The sequence below is a fragment of the Poecilia formosa genome, unplaced genomic scaffold, assembly GCF_000485575.1.
Source record: "Poecilia formosa unplaced genomic scaffold, Poecilia_formosa-5.1.2 Scaffold152, whole genome shotgun sequence".
Classification (NCBI taxonomy): domain Eukaryota; kingdom Metazoa; phylum Chordata; class Actinopteri; order Cyprinodontiformes; family Poeciliidae; genus Poecilia; species Poecilia formosa.
The window spans coordinates 1,103,652-1,120,994 of record NW_006800091.1 but is presented as its reverse complement, the minus strand read 5'-3'; the positions used below and the strand labels follow the sequence as shown (position 1 = coordinate 1,120,994).

Genomic DNA, 17,343 nt, shown 5'->3' with positions numbered 1-17,343 from the left:
GTTTACTGTTTCAGCCTTAACCATTATTTCCTCCGCTACAGCAGAGGGCGGTATGCGTCCGTTCTGCCACACTACGGTCTGCAGTGCAGCTTGTAGCTAGCAGTTAATTTGTGTGTTGCATCAAGCTAATGAACGTCACACTGGGAGTTATCGGATGATAGTGGCTTGGCACAAACACAGAGACACTCATTGTCTGCGCGGTTTTTCAGTTGTATAATCTTGGGAGAATTTATTTTGTATACGTAGCATAATTTTAACATACATAACATAACATCTCATGTCACAGCGGTATGTGAAATAAGATTTCACATAATATACGATATCTTATTTTAAGTTCATGAACAGCTTTTATTTTGCAAATGCAAACCGGAAGTACTAACAACTATATAGTAGGTCTAAATACACGACTGACACGGGGCAGCTAGCTGGTTGCTAAATAACAATGAGGAGGTAGCAGATTCAGTTGTATCATCTCCTTTTACGCATCTTCTACACGGTACAGTAAAAGCATTCTAGTGTAATTATCGGCTAAATTTTAGATAATGTTCAACAATGCAATGTTTTCTTTATTTTGTCACGTCAGTTGTAGCCAGTACAGGACAGTGTCTGGCTAATGCTAACTTCCAGTTGTCTTTGTAGCATTCAGCTTACTTTTATAATTATTAAAGTTTTCGCTTACAAAATAAAAGACCGTGACCAAAAAATACATTAAATTGGATAGCTACACTACCTAAGATTCATCACTAGTAATACTAATGTTACCACATTTATGCTGAATTTCTGTGCAAGTGAAATACTAAGATTCCAGTCAAAACAGCGAAAGATTGAAAAATAAATACAAGTTTCATAAATTAAATCTTCACAACAAAAGACAATTCAGTTAAAATATATGAGGTACATTGCAAACAGTATATCAAATGTTTAAACCAACTTTCTTCTGTGGAGTTTGGCAGCTTTTTCCTACTCTTAAAGTTTTCAGAGGAATGTGTGATATTTGTAAAGGATACTGAATCCTTTGTCAATAAACTGACATCCAAATTTAAGAGATGAACCAGTTTTGTTTTAAGACAGTAGTAAACTTTACAGAGTTTTGTTTTCAGCAGCGGTGAAAAAATGTTAAAAAAAATTTAGTTAAATCTCTTCAAAAAAAATAGCAAAAAAGAAATGATGACTTTTGAAGACTTGAATTGAGTGCACAAGTTTTAATTTATGAATTTTTCGTTAATTCTTTGAGGGTGAAAGGTTATACACAGCCTCAAATATAACTGCATCCTCTGATTATTGGGTATTTGTTCTTTTCAACTTGTTGATAAACCACCTTTCATTTGTTTTGTTTCTTCCAGCTACTTTCAGTTTGCATCTGGTTCTTGCTCATGTTTGATTAGAAACGGATCAAAATGATTCTCTTCTGTAACTTTTTGTTTTTTTTCTGGTTTAGGCTCCGACTTCCCCACAGTCACAACTACATGCAGAGACATCTAATTTTCTTGGTTCAGAAGACTGTCTGTGTGGGCCGACAACCTTTTGGTACACTAATCCGATGTAAACAACCTTCAACGTTTTGCAGAACATTTCTAATTTCATCTACCTCTGATCAGCGAAAATCCTTAGCTTCCCATAAACACCATCTTCAAAAAAGACACGCTCCCTGGACTTCGATTTGCCGGTGCTTTTCTGAGTGGCCAGATATGTCGGAACAACGCTTCCTTGTGGAATATGCCAAACGTGGCACGGCGGGGTGCAAGAAATGCAAGGACAAAATCCAGAAGGGCATCGTGCGCATAGGGAAAATCGTGCCAAACCCTTTCAGCGAGTCTGCTGGCGAAATGAAGGAGTGGTATCACGTGAAGTGCATATTTGAGAAGCTGGAGAGGGCCAGAGCCACGACGAAGAAGATCGAGGACCTGACGGAGCTGGAGGGCTGGGAGGAGCTGCAGGACGAGGACAAAGAGCTCATTAATAAACATGTTTCAGGTGCAGCAGAGAGCCGATAAATCACCTACTGCTTAATCTAAATCTAAACATGGTGTTCAATTCATTTATCTAAAATTAAGGCCTTAAAATATCTTATTCGCCAGAGAAAATGTAAATTGACCTTAAGTTAATGAAAATCTCATTCTATATAGGTTAAACAGGCAAAATGCAAAAGATTGCATTATGTGCAGACATTTTCACTCAGTATGTCTTATTACTCAGAGCGATTAAGGCTAGCAGTAGCAAGCCATTTATACTTACTAGCTAGCTAAAGAGTCATTAGCAATGTGAGAAGCACAAATCTGCTGCCGTCTACAAAAGATGGCAGAAATTTCAAAGTTTTGCCTCCTGCATTTCTTTTGTACATCTCTGCTGGGATATAGGTCTTACATTATATTCATAATGGTCTTTAAAAACCTTAAATTTGAGCAACCTTGTTAAACCACTGACTTTTTTTCCATTATGAATCTTTAAATGTTGCTAGTTCAAGATTTGCCATCTTACCTGATAAATCAGCAGGTGTATCAATAACACTTGGCATGAAGGTTAACTTCTTAACCTTTTGGTAGGAAAAAAAAAAAGTTTGGCTTCATAACATCCTTTAAGGTTGAGGTGAAATGACTGAGAATCAAAACATTTATGAATGCATTTAGAAGTTATTCGCTTAATCAAAATTTAATGCTTGAGTCTTTTTTTTATTTTTTTTATTTTTAACTTGTCAAACCTCTTGTTTTGTAGACCTGATGGCCAAAGTCAATGCTAGTCCTAAAAAGAAGGTCCAGGCCAAGTTGAACACCACTGGTCAGCTCATGGCGCCCCCTGCTGACCCTTCTGTCAATGCTCCGAGGAAGTTTTCTGGCTTCACAGGTAAAATGCATTCACCCTGGATTAACATAACTAAAGTGTCTTTCAGTGCTGCCCTTACCTGAAATTATATTTTGATGATGCGGTTTAGAGGAAATACTTGGAGTTTGCTGTAAACAAAATCACAGAAATGCAAAGTTTTAGTTAAAACAGAATTAAAACTTTGTGAAAGTTAAACAAACAGCATTAAGTTTGAAATTACTTTCACACAAATGGTTTAGACATGAACTGGCCACCAGGGGCTTCAGGTACGAAGCAGCTGCGGATTTTCCCTGAATCCTGTTGGCCGCCTAAATGGACCAGAACCAGTCGGATCCAAATACATTTCTTTTGTACTTTTCAATCAACGTGAAATTGAAAACACATGACTCCACCCTTAACATGCCCATGAATAAGCAGATATTGTGTTCAGTATTGCCAAGCTGGCTTTATTAAAAGCAACTTTGGTCTTGTTTGTTTTCTTTTTCTGAAAGTCAATTGCAAATGTATTGAGTTGAGTTGTTTTTTTGGGGTTTCCTTTTGAATGTGAAGATTGTTATTTGGGTTTGACTTTTTTCATAAAAATGTAAAACCACTGTAAAATCTTTTGGATTTGCGTGGTTGCCAGTTTAGATTTTTTTGGGGCTTGATTTCATAGAGCTGGTTGCTTGTTTCTCTCGCGAGATCTGGCAACACTGATTGTGTTTCATGTTTGATTCTTTTTTTTTCCTGTTGGTACAATTAGATTGATAACATGATTCCTTTCAATTTTGAAACTTTGGCCATAACTTCAGAGCTAAAACCACACAGGGAGTAGAACTGGCAGATTTGTCAGAGTTAGAAAGTGTAAAAATGTGGTTTCTGTCTTTCTTTCTTTCTTTTTTTTTTTACCGCTCCGCTTCATTCTGTCATCAGCTGCGAAGGCTGGCAGCTCCGGTAGCTCCAGCAGCCCCGGACTGTCGGCGTCCCCGGCGGCCAAAGCCGGCTCCAGCAGCGCCCTGTCCACTCAGCTCTGTGATGCCCAGCACAAAGACTGCCTCTTCAGGGAGTTTCGCAAACTCTGCGCAATGGTGGCTGAAAACAACAGCTACAACAGCAAGACACAGATTATAGAGAAGTTCCTGAAGAAGGGCACAGGAGGAGGTTGGCCTTAAATTTAGTTTACTGTTTTTTTTGTTTTGTTTTGTGTTTGCTTATATTATGAGATTTTACCCTGTTTGTTTGTTTTTTTATTTTTTTTTATAACAGATAAATTCCACGGAGATCTTTACCTGACGGTGAAACTGCTGCTGCCAGGCGTGGTGAAAAGTGTTTACAACCTGAACGATAAGCAGATAGTAAAACTCTTCAGCCGCATATTCAGATCCAACCAGGAGGACATGGTGCGAGATCTGGAGCAGGTCTGTCCAGCAGCATCCAAGATCTAAATCTAAATCATTAAACTGTGAATTATAACTGCATTTAATCAGATTTTTAAACTTATTGGTGCTTTTATTGAAGGACCAGTGGGGAAAACAGACTTAACTTCCCAACAATATGGACAGATTAGGGGGTTTAAGCTTCATTAACTGGATTTTCTTTTATAATGATAAATTAAAATTATTTCAAGAAATTTATGATAAATGATATGATAAGTGCTGTAAATGCATCTTTTCAACCAGTGATGCACAATATATCAACATTAATATCCATCGGTTGATTTTTTTTTTCTTAGTTCTTTTTATTGTTATTTTTTTTGCATAAAAGTATCGTTCTGATAAGTAAAACTGGGCTGATACTAATAACCGATGTTTGTTTTCATTTTGTTGCCCTTATGTGTTTCTGGAGAGCGCCGTGTTGGTTATGGGACAGTAGCATCCAGTTATCATGTGAATTTACTTGTTTTAAAAAAACTTCATTGGTGATAAATTTCTTATGAGAATTAACTTCTTTTTTGTTGTCACAATGAATTCCATTTGTTTAAAGTCCCCAAAACTGTCCATATATCAAGATTGATTTTACTCCATTGTTTGTTTAATGAAGGCGTCAATAAATATGCAAATATGACTAAATGCACTTACTATGAACAGCTTAATGATACAAATCACATTTTATTATGCAACTGGTGTCCTAAAGAAGCACATTACAAATGGGAATGTTTTCAAGAGCAGAGTTTGTGTTGGAGCTGTGATGCTGTGACACAGAGCCATACAGTTGACTAACAAAGATGTAATAAATAGTTCTTATTGTCACTTTTTTATTGTTATAATGCTACTGCTAAGCATAACAATGAACGTTGTAGTTCATGTCGCCTCTAATGGAAGCACGGCTAGTGATAATGCAGTGCAGGATCGTGGCGTGTTTAACTGAAAAAGAGGAGCGATGTCAGCGGAGTGAAAAACGTCCATCAGTTATCAGCCCAAACAGTCATATTTGTTCATCCCCATTTTAAACTGCTCCCATTCTTGTGTTGTTTTCTGAAGGGCGACGTGTCAGAAACTGTGAGGATTTTCTTCGAGGAGAGCAAATCTTTTCCTCCTGCTGCCAAGAGCCTCCTAACAATCCAGGAAGTAGATGCGTCCCTGATGCGCCTTGCTCAGCTCACGAAGGAGGACGAGCAGCAGAGCGAGCTGGAGAACATCGCCAAAAAGTAACGTTTTGTCCTGTCAGACTGGAAGGCAGATCACCCTGTAAAACCACTGTTGTTACTGCTCCTGTTATGGATACAGCACTTCATCTCTGCTCTTTGTTCTTGTTGCTTTTTTCCTGCTTTTGATGTCTGCCTCCAGCATCTCCTACACTCACTCATGTATTTATTATAAAGACAGGGTTATGTGACTTTCTAACCCACACATCAGAAAGAAATGGCAGACTGGATTTATCTGTCATACATTTAGGTTTGGACTAAATGTATGACTGAGCTTCATGTGACCATGAAGCAAAGATCTGCTTAAGTATTTAAGTATTTAATGTGAATTTGCTATAGTAGTTAAAATGAAATGTGGTTAATTTAGAAAAATATGCCAGATTCTTCTTCTCAAAGAGGAATGTATGGGCATGTTAAACTTTTGCAAAATTGACTTTTTTGAGCTTTAGACGAAGTTTTTATTAAGTCAGAGGGGAAAACAAATGAGAAAAATAAAAAAAATAGTGAAAAACAAAGATGAGAAAAGGCAAATGAACACCGTTAAATGACAAAAAATTATGTTACATTGTATAATCAAATAAGTTGGTAAATCTCTTAATTTTTTGAATATATTTGGCACAATAATTCCTTACCGAGTCTTATTTATTTCTATAGTTATTGCTAATTTTGGCAGCATCCATATTCTATATTATTTTTAAAATTCTCCACTGAATAATTCAAGTAGGTTTTTTTTATATATTTTGCCTTTTTCAGTTAAAGATCATCCTGCTGCATTTGAGAATTTTTCCATGTCTTTAACAGCCAATAACTGCTCAGGTTGCTGTATTTAGTTTGAATTGTAAAAACCTTATGCACACAAACTTTCTTCTGCTTCCTGCAGTCTGTCGCTCAGTTGTTGACCATGTGTTAGAATTTCCTGCTTCTCGTTCCCAGATGCACCAGCAATGACCTGAAATGCATCATCAGGCTAATTAAGCACGACTTGAAGATGAACGCCGGCGCCAAACACGTGTAAGTGTTCATCCCGGTGCGCCGCCTACATGAACAGATTGAGTTTATAAACTTCTGCTCCTTCACTCAGGTTGGACGCGGTAGATCCAAACGCGTATGATGCCTTCAAGGCCTCCCGTAACCTTGGCGACGTGATCGAGAGGGTTCTGAGGAACCAGCAGGACGCCTCCAGCGGCTCTGGACCCAGGAAGCTCCTGACCATAGAGGCGTCGCTCATGACTCCCGTCCAGCCGATGCTGGTGAGACCCGACTCTGTGACATCACACTTTATGAACATTTCTGGGTTTCCTTTTCTATCACGGCTTAAGTTAATAGACTGCTAAGTTATTCCCTCATTCTTTAAGCTTATTTCTTTCTTTAGTTCTAACATTTATTATTTCTTTCAAGTGGGGAAGTACAGCTGAATATGACAGCGTATTGGGGCCACTGTAGATACTAATTTTCCAGTTTTTTGGCAGAAATCCTTTTTTTTCCCCTGAATTTCAAAAGTTGAAAATACTCAAAATTGACTTATCAGGCTCTGAAATTTCCTAGTTTTCTTTTCCAGAAAATTTTAGATTAATCTTAAGATTAATTAACACTAAATCAGTAAGTGATGTCGTTAGTAGTTGACGATTGGTTAAATAGTCGTTTCAGCTGTAATTAGTTTTAATTTGTGGTGAAAACAAACGGATGTGACACTTATTCATCATCCGTTTTTCTTATCGCATAAGAAAAACGTGCCAAATATTCCCAACTTTGTGTTGATCTGTCACATAAAATCCAATAAAACGCACTGAAGCTTGTCTGTCTGTGTTTTTTTTGTTTTTTGTTTTGTTTTGTTTTCTGTGTGATTCCAGGCCGAGGCGTGTAAATCCATCGAGTACGCCATGAAGAAATGTCCCAACGGGATGTACTCCGAGATAAAATACGACGGCGAGCGCGTTCAGGTCCACAAGAATGGAAACACCTTCAGCTACTTCAGCCGCAGCCTCAAGCCGGTGCTGCCCCACAAGGTCGGTCCTGTTAGTCTGACATCAGTTTGTCTCTGCAAGATCTGCGACTTTAAAAGTCCCACGTTTCAACATTACATCACCTAAACTAGTTACTTGTCATGCTTTTGCGCTCTCTGTCCACTAGATGGAGGTGCAGTGTGGACTAAAATATAAAAGTGTAGTGAAAATGTCTTCTAGAAGCTTGAATTTGGACTAATTTTGGTGTCTGAGGAGCAGTTTTAGCTCCTTGGAAGCTCCTTACTAATTCAGCCTGTCATCCAAACAGCTGATTAAGTGCTGAAGGTCTGTAATTAGGCAGTTTATGTTAATGAAAGGTTAGTGAAGTGGGGGAGAGAATGCAGAGTAATTACAACAGTTTTCTGTAATTTTAAAATTATTCTGATTAATGGAAACACAGAAGAAATGGCTGAATTATTTCCAGCGAGAAAAGCAGAGTTGGAGTTGGGATTTTAGCTGTTTCACTTCCGCTCCCTGGTGTCTCTTCAGAGTTTAAAACCGTTTGACAGAAATTAGCTGCTGTTTTGAAATCCTAAAATGTGAATCTGAAATCCTAAAACCAGTCATTATCAAAACTATTTGAATCCAACCAGATGTAGAAATGTTTTCTCCCAGATGTTGAGCAATAAAATAAAAGTTGTGCATTTCAGGTGGCCCACTTCAAAGAGTACATCCCCCAGGCTTTCCCTGGTGGTCACAGCATGATTCTGGACGCTGAAGTCCTGCTGATTGACACAAAGACCAGCAAACCGCTGCCGTTTGGCACTCTGGGTGTTCACAAGGTAAGAACCTCTCCTGCTCTTTTCTTTTTCTCTATTGATTCAGTCATTGTAGTCAGACTTCAAACTTCTCTTTCTTCCAGAAAGCTGCCTTTCAAGACGCCAACGTGTGTCTGTTTGTGTTTGACTGCATTTACTTCAACGGTGTGAGTTTGATGGAAAGGTAAGTTTCTCCTTTTTCCAGGAAATAGTCTAGGATTTAACTGAATAAAAACAAATCCTCATATTTCTAAACAGTTTACCAGATCTTATATTTCATCCTGCAGTCTCCTTAAATTCACACCTGTCATCAACTATACTGCATCTTTTTACCCTTAAGTCAAACTGAGCCATTCTAGTATTACTTACATCATTTGGCTAAAGTCATGGTTAGCGGTAGTATATATAAGGGGAAGTGACATTATAGCTGCATGTTAGAGCTATTGTAGATGAAACTTGAACATTTCTGAGTTTCAAAAATCAGAAGTTTGACTTTTGGAACTCAAAGTTTTTGTTTTTTTTTTTTTTTTTTAAAGAAAATTTTTGACTTTTCAATCTCAGAAATTTACTAAAAAACATAAATTAGTTTCCCTCATCTTTATAACTGTCAAGATGAAGTTAAGTAAAGACGAAACTTGTAAAACATTTAAGTCAATCCCTCTTCTTCTACTTGTGGCCGTTTATATTTTAAGATCAAAAATAGCCCAGAAATAACAGAAAATGTAGGTTTGGGAGTTTGAAAAGGAAAACTTAGAGGGAATTAACTTTGCTGTAATCTGCGGTTTGGTGATCTCACACACAAATGAATAATCAAATGAATAATGTGAAGTTGGCTTACTCTTCTTACTGTCCTCCAGGCCGCTCTGCGAACGCAGGAAGTTCCTGGACGACAACATGGTGGAAGTCCCAAACAGGATCCTCTTCTCAGAGATGAAGCACGTCACGGTAAGTCCTGAGTCAGGCTTTCTGCTTCGTCCCGGCATAAACCTGCAGATTTATATCCTGTCTGTGTGCGTTTTAGAGGGCAGGAGACCTGGCGGAGATGATAACTCGCGTCATCAGAGAAGGACTGGAAGGCCTGGTGCTGAAAGACGTAAAGGTCAGTGGAGAGAAAAACGTCAGGTTGATCTGTGAGTGAACAGTTGAAACCTGCAGGTTGTTTTCCTGCTTTCGGTCTGTTAGGATCAGCAAGATGATGTCTGTTTGCACATTTTTTTTTCTTCAATTCCTTCAAACATAGAAGTTTACACACATTTCCTTAGTATTTGGCACAGTTGCATTTTAAAATATCTCCAATAAAAAGTTTTGATTAATATTGACCCATTCCATTGAAAAACAGAGTTCGGTTACGCATTCACACTCTTTAGTGTGTGGAAACTTTTAAAGCTGCAGAAAGTAACACAATAAAACTAATTATGCTGATCCTAACATCAGACATTAGTCTGATTTTATGTCACATGGTGAAAGTTATGTGTTTTCAGTGTCTCTTAAGGTTTTGGTTTCAGCTGAAGTGGTGAATTAATCCAGCTGGGCTTCTTCTGTGTGTCAGGGAAGCTATGAGCCGGGGAAGCGACACTGGCTGAAGGTGAAGAAGGATTATTTGAACGAGGGAGCCATGGCCGACACCGCAGACCTGGTGGTGCTCGGTGCTTTCTATGGAAAAGGATCAAACGGTCTGTAAACGGTTGAGATAAAATATTCCTGTAAGATGTTTAGTTGTCCTCATCATCATATTAAATTTTAAAAATTTGGAAAAATGTCAAAAGGGAAATAATCTGAATGGAACAGGCACTTTTCATCAATACTAAGGAATTATCGACTTAAAACAAGCTCCTATAGCTTGCTGAAAAGTTACTTTTAAGTCAGTTTTGTCTTATTTCTAGTGTACCAAGATATTTGCACTAGAAACTAGACATTACTTAGTAAGATTTTGTGTTTTTGCAGTGCCACCTTCTCACCAACTCCTTGCAAATTTAATCATTTATATTTGTCTGTTCTGCTCAGGACTCTTTTTTTTTGTGGGGGTGCTTTTACTTTTTTGTGGTCACTGAGTGCATAAAGGACTGTGCGTTCTGCAGGCAGCAGTGCAACACAGTGCTGCGCTGGGAATACAAATGAGCATCGGAGCACTTCATGTGAAAAATATGCAGATGTAATGTAATGCATAAGGCGAGGATGCCACTGGGGGAGGGAGATTTATGAGGGGGGCAATGGGTGTGAAATAAAACTGGGAACACAACAACGGGGGTTCAACTCTCAAAGCAGGGCTAATGAAACATCTCATGAGGTTTAAAGACGACGTAAAAAAGCAGGAACAACAAATGTAGAGGAGAGGGAAGAATAAATATTCCCCTTCTTGTCCACCAGGGGGCATCATGTCTAGCTTTCTGATGGGCTGCTATGACCCGGACTCGAAGAAGTGGTGCACGGTGACCAAGTGCTCCGGAGGCTACGATGACGCCATGCTGGCCCGACTCCAGAAGGAGCTGGACGTGATCAAAATCAGCAAGGTCAGAGGAGGGCCCACTTTGAGGCTGCTGGAATATGGAGCTGATGTAATACTGACAAATATTAATCTGTCATGTCGCTGTGTGTGTAGGAACCCGGGAAAATCCCCAGCTGGTTGAAAATTGTCAAGAACTATTATCCTGATTTCATTATTCGTGACCCTGAGGTGAGATTTTAACATGCTGAAGTCTGTGTTAGACTAGAGGTCTTCAAGTCCAGTCCTGTAGAACCTTTAGATGTATAGATGTACATTACTAGATAGGACAGCATCCATTAGACACGATGGCTAGTGACGTGGATCTGCTGGTGCCATTACTACACAATGAGTCATGGTTGCTAAACCACACTGTTCCCATGGAGGAGGAGCAGGAATCTGTCACAAAAATGTTTATGATCAGATTTGTATAAAATATGACTTAAATGAACGCTGAGACAACTGCTCATCATTATAGTCTTTGTCACTAGCTGAGTTTTCATATGAAAAAATTTTTTTTGATAAGTTTTTGCCGTAGGATGAGGTGAATTTTTTTTATTTTTTTTAACTGCATCAAAATTGGTTTATTTCGCAAAACTGCAATGGAAACACTTTTTTTGCACCACACGGGTCACATGATCAACAACTGGATGTTGCCACTGGTGCAAACTACAAAGAAGACAAATGACTTATGTGAACAAACTTATTCAAATGTGATTTTAATTGCATTTCTTACTTAATGGAAGCACCACAATTGCGAAATTGTCTTTTTGACACTAGCAGAATATCGATAAAGTTTTGAGCGTACTTGTATTAGAAACATAGTTAGTGACAGCATAAGAAATTACTAAAAGAAAAAAGTTTTGATATGCAATATATGTATTTTTCCTAGATATAAATCTATGAACAGTTTGGTTTCTGTCAGGTCTCTCAACATGTAAAAGAGTACTAAAAACATTATGCATTTATATTGGACAATAATTTAATTTAACATAATTTCTACTGTAAGAGATATCGGTCGCTAAATACTTTAGAAAATAATTTGTTCTATTTGATGAGAAATAACTGTTAAAAGCGTCAACGGTGGGCCGTGTCTCAGATCTACCTGCTTGTCTCCGTTTCCTTCCCTGCAGCAAGCTCCGGTCTGGGAGATCACTGGCGCAGAGTTCTCCAAATCAGAAATGCACACCGCTGATGGCATCTCCATCCGCTTCCCCCGCATGACGCGAATCCGCGACGATAAGGATTGGAAGACGGCCACCAACCTGCACCAGCTCAGGGTACCACTTCAACATCGACTCACCCAGCCTCTTCCTGCTTAGTTTTAACAAAATGGCCACCAGACGGCTTGATGGAAGGGTTGAAGACACCTGCCCTCTGACCTTTCCATCCTTCTGTCCAGGAGCTGTTTCGCATTTCCAAGGAGAACTGCGACTTTAAAGTGACGGCGGGTCCTTCCACGTCCGATGACAAAGGCTCATCGGGAGGAGACAGCGGGGGAAACTCACCGTCGTCCTCATCCAGCAGGAGCACTCCGGCCAAAAAGACGAGTGAGTCTGATTGGTCAGATTATCACAGTGGCGGTCAGATTTAATGGCACCTCTGGTGGAAATCTCAGAAATCTCTTCAGATCTGTTTTCATTGCAGCAGAATATTGATTTCCTGGAAAGAAAATCACTTTAATATCTGCCACAATAATTGCTCCCCCTGGTGGTAATACTGTGCATGACAGAAGAGTGGAAACTTTTTTTTTTTTTTTAACTTTTTTTTTTATGCATACAAGTGCACACAACCAAACATCAGGGCTAGGACAGGTAGCAGACAGTCACACTGATGACCATTATAATTTTACAGACATTTCACTATACAGAGTCATAAAAATAAAAAAGAGGAAGAATTGCAGGTGCCTGTCAATCAGAATGGCGTGGAATCACAAAAGTTACATGTCTTTGGCTATAAAACGATAAAACGATCCCATTTTCCCCAAAGTCTCTCCTTTCTCCATCTGGAGATGTATTGTAAAAGTAAACATTTCCATATTGTGGATCAGGTTTATAATATTCACAAGAAGCCTCAGAGTTGGGAGGGGGGGGGTTGCTGGAGCCAACATTTAGTAATCACCTTCTTGCTTACAATCATAAATATCTTCAACATGTATGTGTCCTTATTACTGAGTCCTTCAGGAAGTATTCCAAGGTACATGGCAGGAAATGAAAAGACTGAAGTTATGCCCAGAATTTCATAGATCATTCGAGTAACATCATTCCAGAAGATCTTTAGCTGCAGACAGTCCCAAAAGATATGAAAGCAGTCTGCAGACCACCCCGCATTCCCTCCAGCAAGAGGACTGAGCCACCCAGCCTCCATCTCTGCTTTGACGTAATAAAAAAACTGATAAGGTCGGAAACTTTTATAATCCAATGAGGCGTTTTGGAAGGGTGTCCTCATCCTTACAGTCTTACATTTGTGTTTTGAAAATTAAGGCCTTACACTGTAAGTGGGTTTAAAATAAGTTAATTTAGAGGTGGCAGAGCTATTTAATCTCATATATTCTACATAGTTTTTATTGTTTTTCTTGCAGGATTTTTGTGTCAGGCAAAGGTTTGAGTTGTGTGCAGAGATCTTCATTATGTTCTGTGACTCAAGGCAGTTGAGGCTTCCACTAACTGGCTGCTAATATACCTTTGCTAGCTAGTTTATTTTTTTTGCATCCGTCATAGAGAAGTGCAAATTTATCACCAGTTTTCTCATTCTGTGCAAAAAAGTCTTAACCTCTATGAGGTTAGAGAGCAGCAAAATGTTATTTTCTTCTGTCAATTTCTGTCGTGATACAGAGTCTTAAGTTTTGTTTGTAAAGGTCATAAAAAGTCTTGCATTGAGTTTGTAAAACGTGCAGAAACTCTGTTTGGCTCTCAGTAATTGGTCCAAAGCTGTGGAAGCAACATGGTCCTTCAGAAAATAAGCTACGATTCTTTATTATGAGGTCTTGATAAACAAGAGTTCTCTTTGCAGCTTCTTATTAAGTTAATCTTATTGAAAATGTTGGCGAGCTAATAATTGTGGCAACAGTGATCATTAGAGATTTGACTGCTGCAGTAGATGGTTAATTTACTCTTTGGGTGCTGTCAACAGAGTGGGAGGCTGTGGCAGCTCAGTGAGAATCTCAAACAAGCAAAAAAAAAAGTTTTGAAAACTGAATTTCCAGATTGTTCTGAAATTGCGATGGGAACCAACTTTGGTCGTTGTCCTCAGGCTCAGCAGTGTTTTAGATTATTTATAAGGAGGCAACTTGAAGTTTTTCAGCTGATGTTGGTCCTCAACCTCTGTAGGTACACCAAGCACGATTTCCAAACATTCTCTTGTTTTATTAAAGAGGTCCAGGTTTGCTTTAGGGGAAGAAACTTCTGCAAAACTCAAAGTAGAGTTTGTTTCTGACCAAAGGGGTTGAAAACAACTGATTTTTTACTTTCTTTTTTGCGACATTTTACAAGTTCAAAATTCGATGGAAACATATCTAGTGGTCGATCGCCTAAATTAATAGTAGAAAATGGTTTCTTCTTGCTTTCCCTTCACAGGCAACAGCACCCCTACCAAACCAAAGGCTGTAAAATCAAAACCTCGCACTCCCACCTCTCAGGCCTCCAGTGTCAAGAAGGTACCAGCTGCACCGTGACACACACTTCACATTTACACACACACAGCGCGGGAAGATGCAATAAGGTGTCCCTTTTCTGCAGGTGAAGAAGAGCGAGGAGAGCGTTCAGAGCAACGGACAAAACAAAACGTCTTCCCAGCTGCTGCAGCCGAGGAACGACAAGGTTGGTCCAAAATGTCTTCATCAACCTGAACACTTATAGTTGACCAAAGAAAGAGAAGTGGTAGTTTCAATGCAATAGAAATTTATTTTAACGTGTACATTCAATTAAGTCAAAAACCAAAATGAATAAAATTCAATGATTTTATTTAAAATTCTCCCTTAAAAATATATAAAAGTCCAACATGAGTTTAAATCGTCTAGACATTTTCTCTATTATGACAAATCCATCGTCACGTTTAAATTCTCAACTTGAAGGGGAATAAACAGCTACTGATTTTTCAGGAACATTTATTTAACAGACTTTGGGTAATTATGTATGATCTGCAGGTAGTTTTCAGTAAGGAAATGTTATAATCATATCTACCAGTGGGCTGCTGCTCACTTATTTTCAGATATTAAATAAAATTTGAAAGTTTTTTTTATGATTATTTAACTTTAAATACACAATATTAATGAGCAACATTTGAGTTGTACTGCAAAAACACAATCTTACCAATTATTATTGTCTAGTTTCAACTGCACTGACTTACAAGAGTTTAAGTAAAAGTAATTCCTCAAAAATTTATTTTTTTAAAAAAAAGTATCAGTTCCACTGGCAGATTATTTCATTTTTAATGAGAAATTTTTTTCTATGTTCTACGTAAAATCTGCCAGTGCAACTAGTACTTTTCTGATCAATATTGAGGAACTATTGTGTTAAAATAAGCTCCTATATCTTGCTGAGAAGTTACTTGTAAGTTAGTTTAGTCCTAGTAAAAGTAGGTAGTGATATTTGCACTAGAGACTAGACTAAAAATACTTGGTAAGATTTTGTGTTTTTGCAGTGTACTTTAGTAGGGAACAGGAAGTTGGGACAAAATATGCTATAAACTCCTCTGCTTGTGTTAAAATCTGGATAAATACTTCATTTAAAGAAGAAATATGAATATTTGACAAGGATCTGAGGAAAGTTGACTAGAAACTAAACATAATTCCGATTAAAGCGATGTGAAGGTTGTTCTGTTTCTCCCTGGAGCTGGACTGAGAATTTAAGTTCAGTTTATTTCTATTAGGAACTTCAGTGAACATGACATTTTTTTTCCTTAAGTATTTTCAGCTCTTTTAAATGATTTAAAATTTTAACAACACACTTAAGATAAGAGAAATGCTCACGAATGAACACCTCAGTGTGAGACAGTAGGTCTTGGGGGAAAAAAAACAAGTGAAAACCAACTGAACGTAGGATCAAGCAGATTTCAGTTTTGCAGTGAACCTTGTACCTGCAGCTCATCGGGTTTGAATCAGAGTCTGTGCTCTTTCCAGACGCTGCTGGACATCTTCAGCGGGGTCAAGCTCTTCCTCCCCGACTCCGTTCAGGACTTCGACAGGCTGCGGCGGTACTTTGTGGCGTACGACGGAGACCTGGTGCCGGATTACGACTCCGCCTCGGCTACACACACGCTGGGCGACCCGGAGGGGGGCAGCCGGGCCCAGAGGGTTTCTCCCAGCTGGATCTGGGAATGCATCCGAAAGCGGCGCGTCGTTCCTCCCTGCTGAGAGGAAGACACGATGAGTGTTGGGGTCGGGTCACAGGGCAGCTCTTCAGTTCAACGTTCTCTCAGGTCATTTTTTTTTACTTAAGCAGCAGACACTAAGATTTAGATTGGAGGCTTTTTGTTTGGAGAATAATGATCCCAATAAAACTTTTGCAGAGCAAAATGAGGTCACAACTAAACAGGAGTTGACTTTTTACTACAGAAGCAAAAAAGATCATGAACTGCAAATAAATACTGTTGGAAAAAAACTGAAAACATTTGTGACGTCTGTTTTCTTTATTTTTTTACAGGAAAGAAAACCTGCAAAAATGTATGTTCTAGTCTTGTGCAAATATAGTTTTGAATCATTTCAAATGTACTTACAAGTAACTTCTCAGCATGACCTTGTTTTAACAAAAATCCATAACACTGATCAAAATGTTCCAGTTATACTGGGAAATTATAAGAAAAAGGTTTTATTATAAATGAAACAATCTGCCAATGGAACTGGACCTTTTTTCATAAACATTAAGGATTTTATTTTTTCTTAAAACAAAATCCTGTACTGTGTTGAAAAGTTACTTAGTTTTATTTTGGGCCACATTAAGCTCCTGAATGAACTCAGAAACCAGAAATTCATTGCTAAAACTACACAAACTGTTCAAACATGAACTACACAAAGGTTTTCCTTCCAGCCGGACAACGATTAGGTCAGAATGACCTAATCAAAGTCTGGACTTAAATCCAACTAAAAAAAAATAAAATAAGTTAACATTTCTCCAACCAATCGTACAGCACTTGAGCTATTTCGCAAAGGTGCATGCCACACTTTTCAGATTTGTATTTGGAAAACAAAATCAGTTTTGCTCCACTTCTCGATTATGAATTAATTTGCTAATCACATAAAATCCCAACAAAATACATTAGTTTATTATAATGCAACAAAATGTAAAAAATTATTTAAAATCCATCTTTAACTGATTTATGTGGATTTCTGAGTGAATTTTCCTTCCTTGTTCCAGCTTCCTCTCAGGTAAATGTGCCGACACTCAGCAGATAACTGTCAGGTCATTAAATCGGCTGCATTTAAATCTGTACCTTTTCAACGGAGCACCTGAACCAGTCCATCAAAAACTCCAAACGAACCTTTTGGTCGTTGCTGCAGCGTTCCTCCGGTCAGGTGTCGGTCTCATCCAGTTTCCTCTTTCCTGACGTCTCTCCTCCTTTTTCTCCTTCAGCTCGACTCCACCACTGCAGGTCAAAATCCTCCTTGATGAGACAAGCCTGACACAAAAAGCAAAATTAATTCACTGGACGCTTGTTTGT

General features: G+C 38.5%; 2 protein-coding genes across 4 annotated transcripts in view; one reads left to right on the top strand and one right to left on the bottom strand.

The window, feature by feature from the left end:
- The first annotated feature begins 195 nt into the window (after positions 1–195).
- lig3 (ligase III, DNA, ATP-dependent) lies at positions 196–16,293 on the top strand. 3 transcript variants are annotated; one of them, XM_016677291.1, is made up of 21 exons: positions 196–450; positions 1,439–1,974; positions 2,713–2,841; positions 3,733–3,960; positions 4,066–4,217; positions 5,280–5,446; positions 6,377–6,454; positions 6,525–6,693; positions 7,294–7,449; positions 8,097–8,228; positions 8,309–8,388; positions 9,062–9,149; positions 9,226–9,303; positions 9,754–9,877; positions 10,572–10,714; positions 10,804–10,878; positions 11,820–11,966; positions 12,089–12,236; positions 14,262–14,341; positions 14,424–14,504; positions 15,806–16,293. In XM_016677291.1, the coding sequence occupies exons 1-21, from the start codon at positions 443–445 to the stop codon at positions 16,037–16,039; spliced, it is 3,033 nt and encodes a 1,010-aa protein (XP_016532777.1). In that variant the 5' UTR covers positions 196–442; the 3' UTR covers positions 16,040–16,293. The 3 variants fall into 3 exon arrangements, with proteins under 3 accessions (XP_016532777.1, XP_016532778.1, XP_007563936.1); XM_016677292.1 differs by having other exon boundaries at positions 197–450; positions 14,262–14,343; positions 14,429–14,504; XM_007563874.2 differs by having other exon boundaries at positions 197–496.
- The window catches only part of rad51d (RAD51 paralog D), a 21,567-nt gene continuing 20,168 nt past the window's right edge, over positions 15,945–17,343 (bottom strand). The window contains exons 10-11 of the mRNA XM_007563875.2: positions 17,164–17,301; positions 15,945–16,032 (exon numbers count right to left, since the gene is read on the bottom strand). Coding sequence (XP_007563937.1) covers positions 17,194–17,301 — 108 coding nt within the window. The 3' untranslated portion in view covers positions 15,945–16,032; positions 17,164–17,193. The remainder of the gene's footprint in view (positions 16,033–17,163; positions 17,302–17,343) is intronic.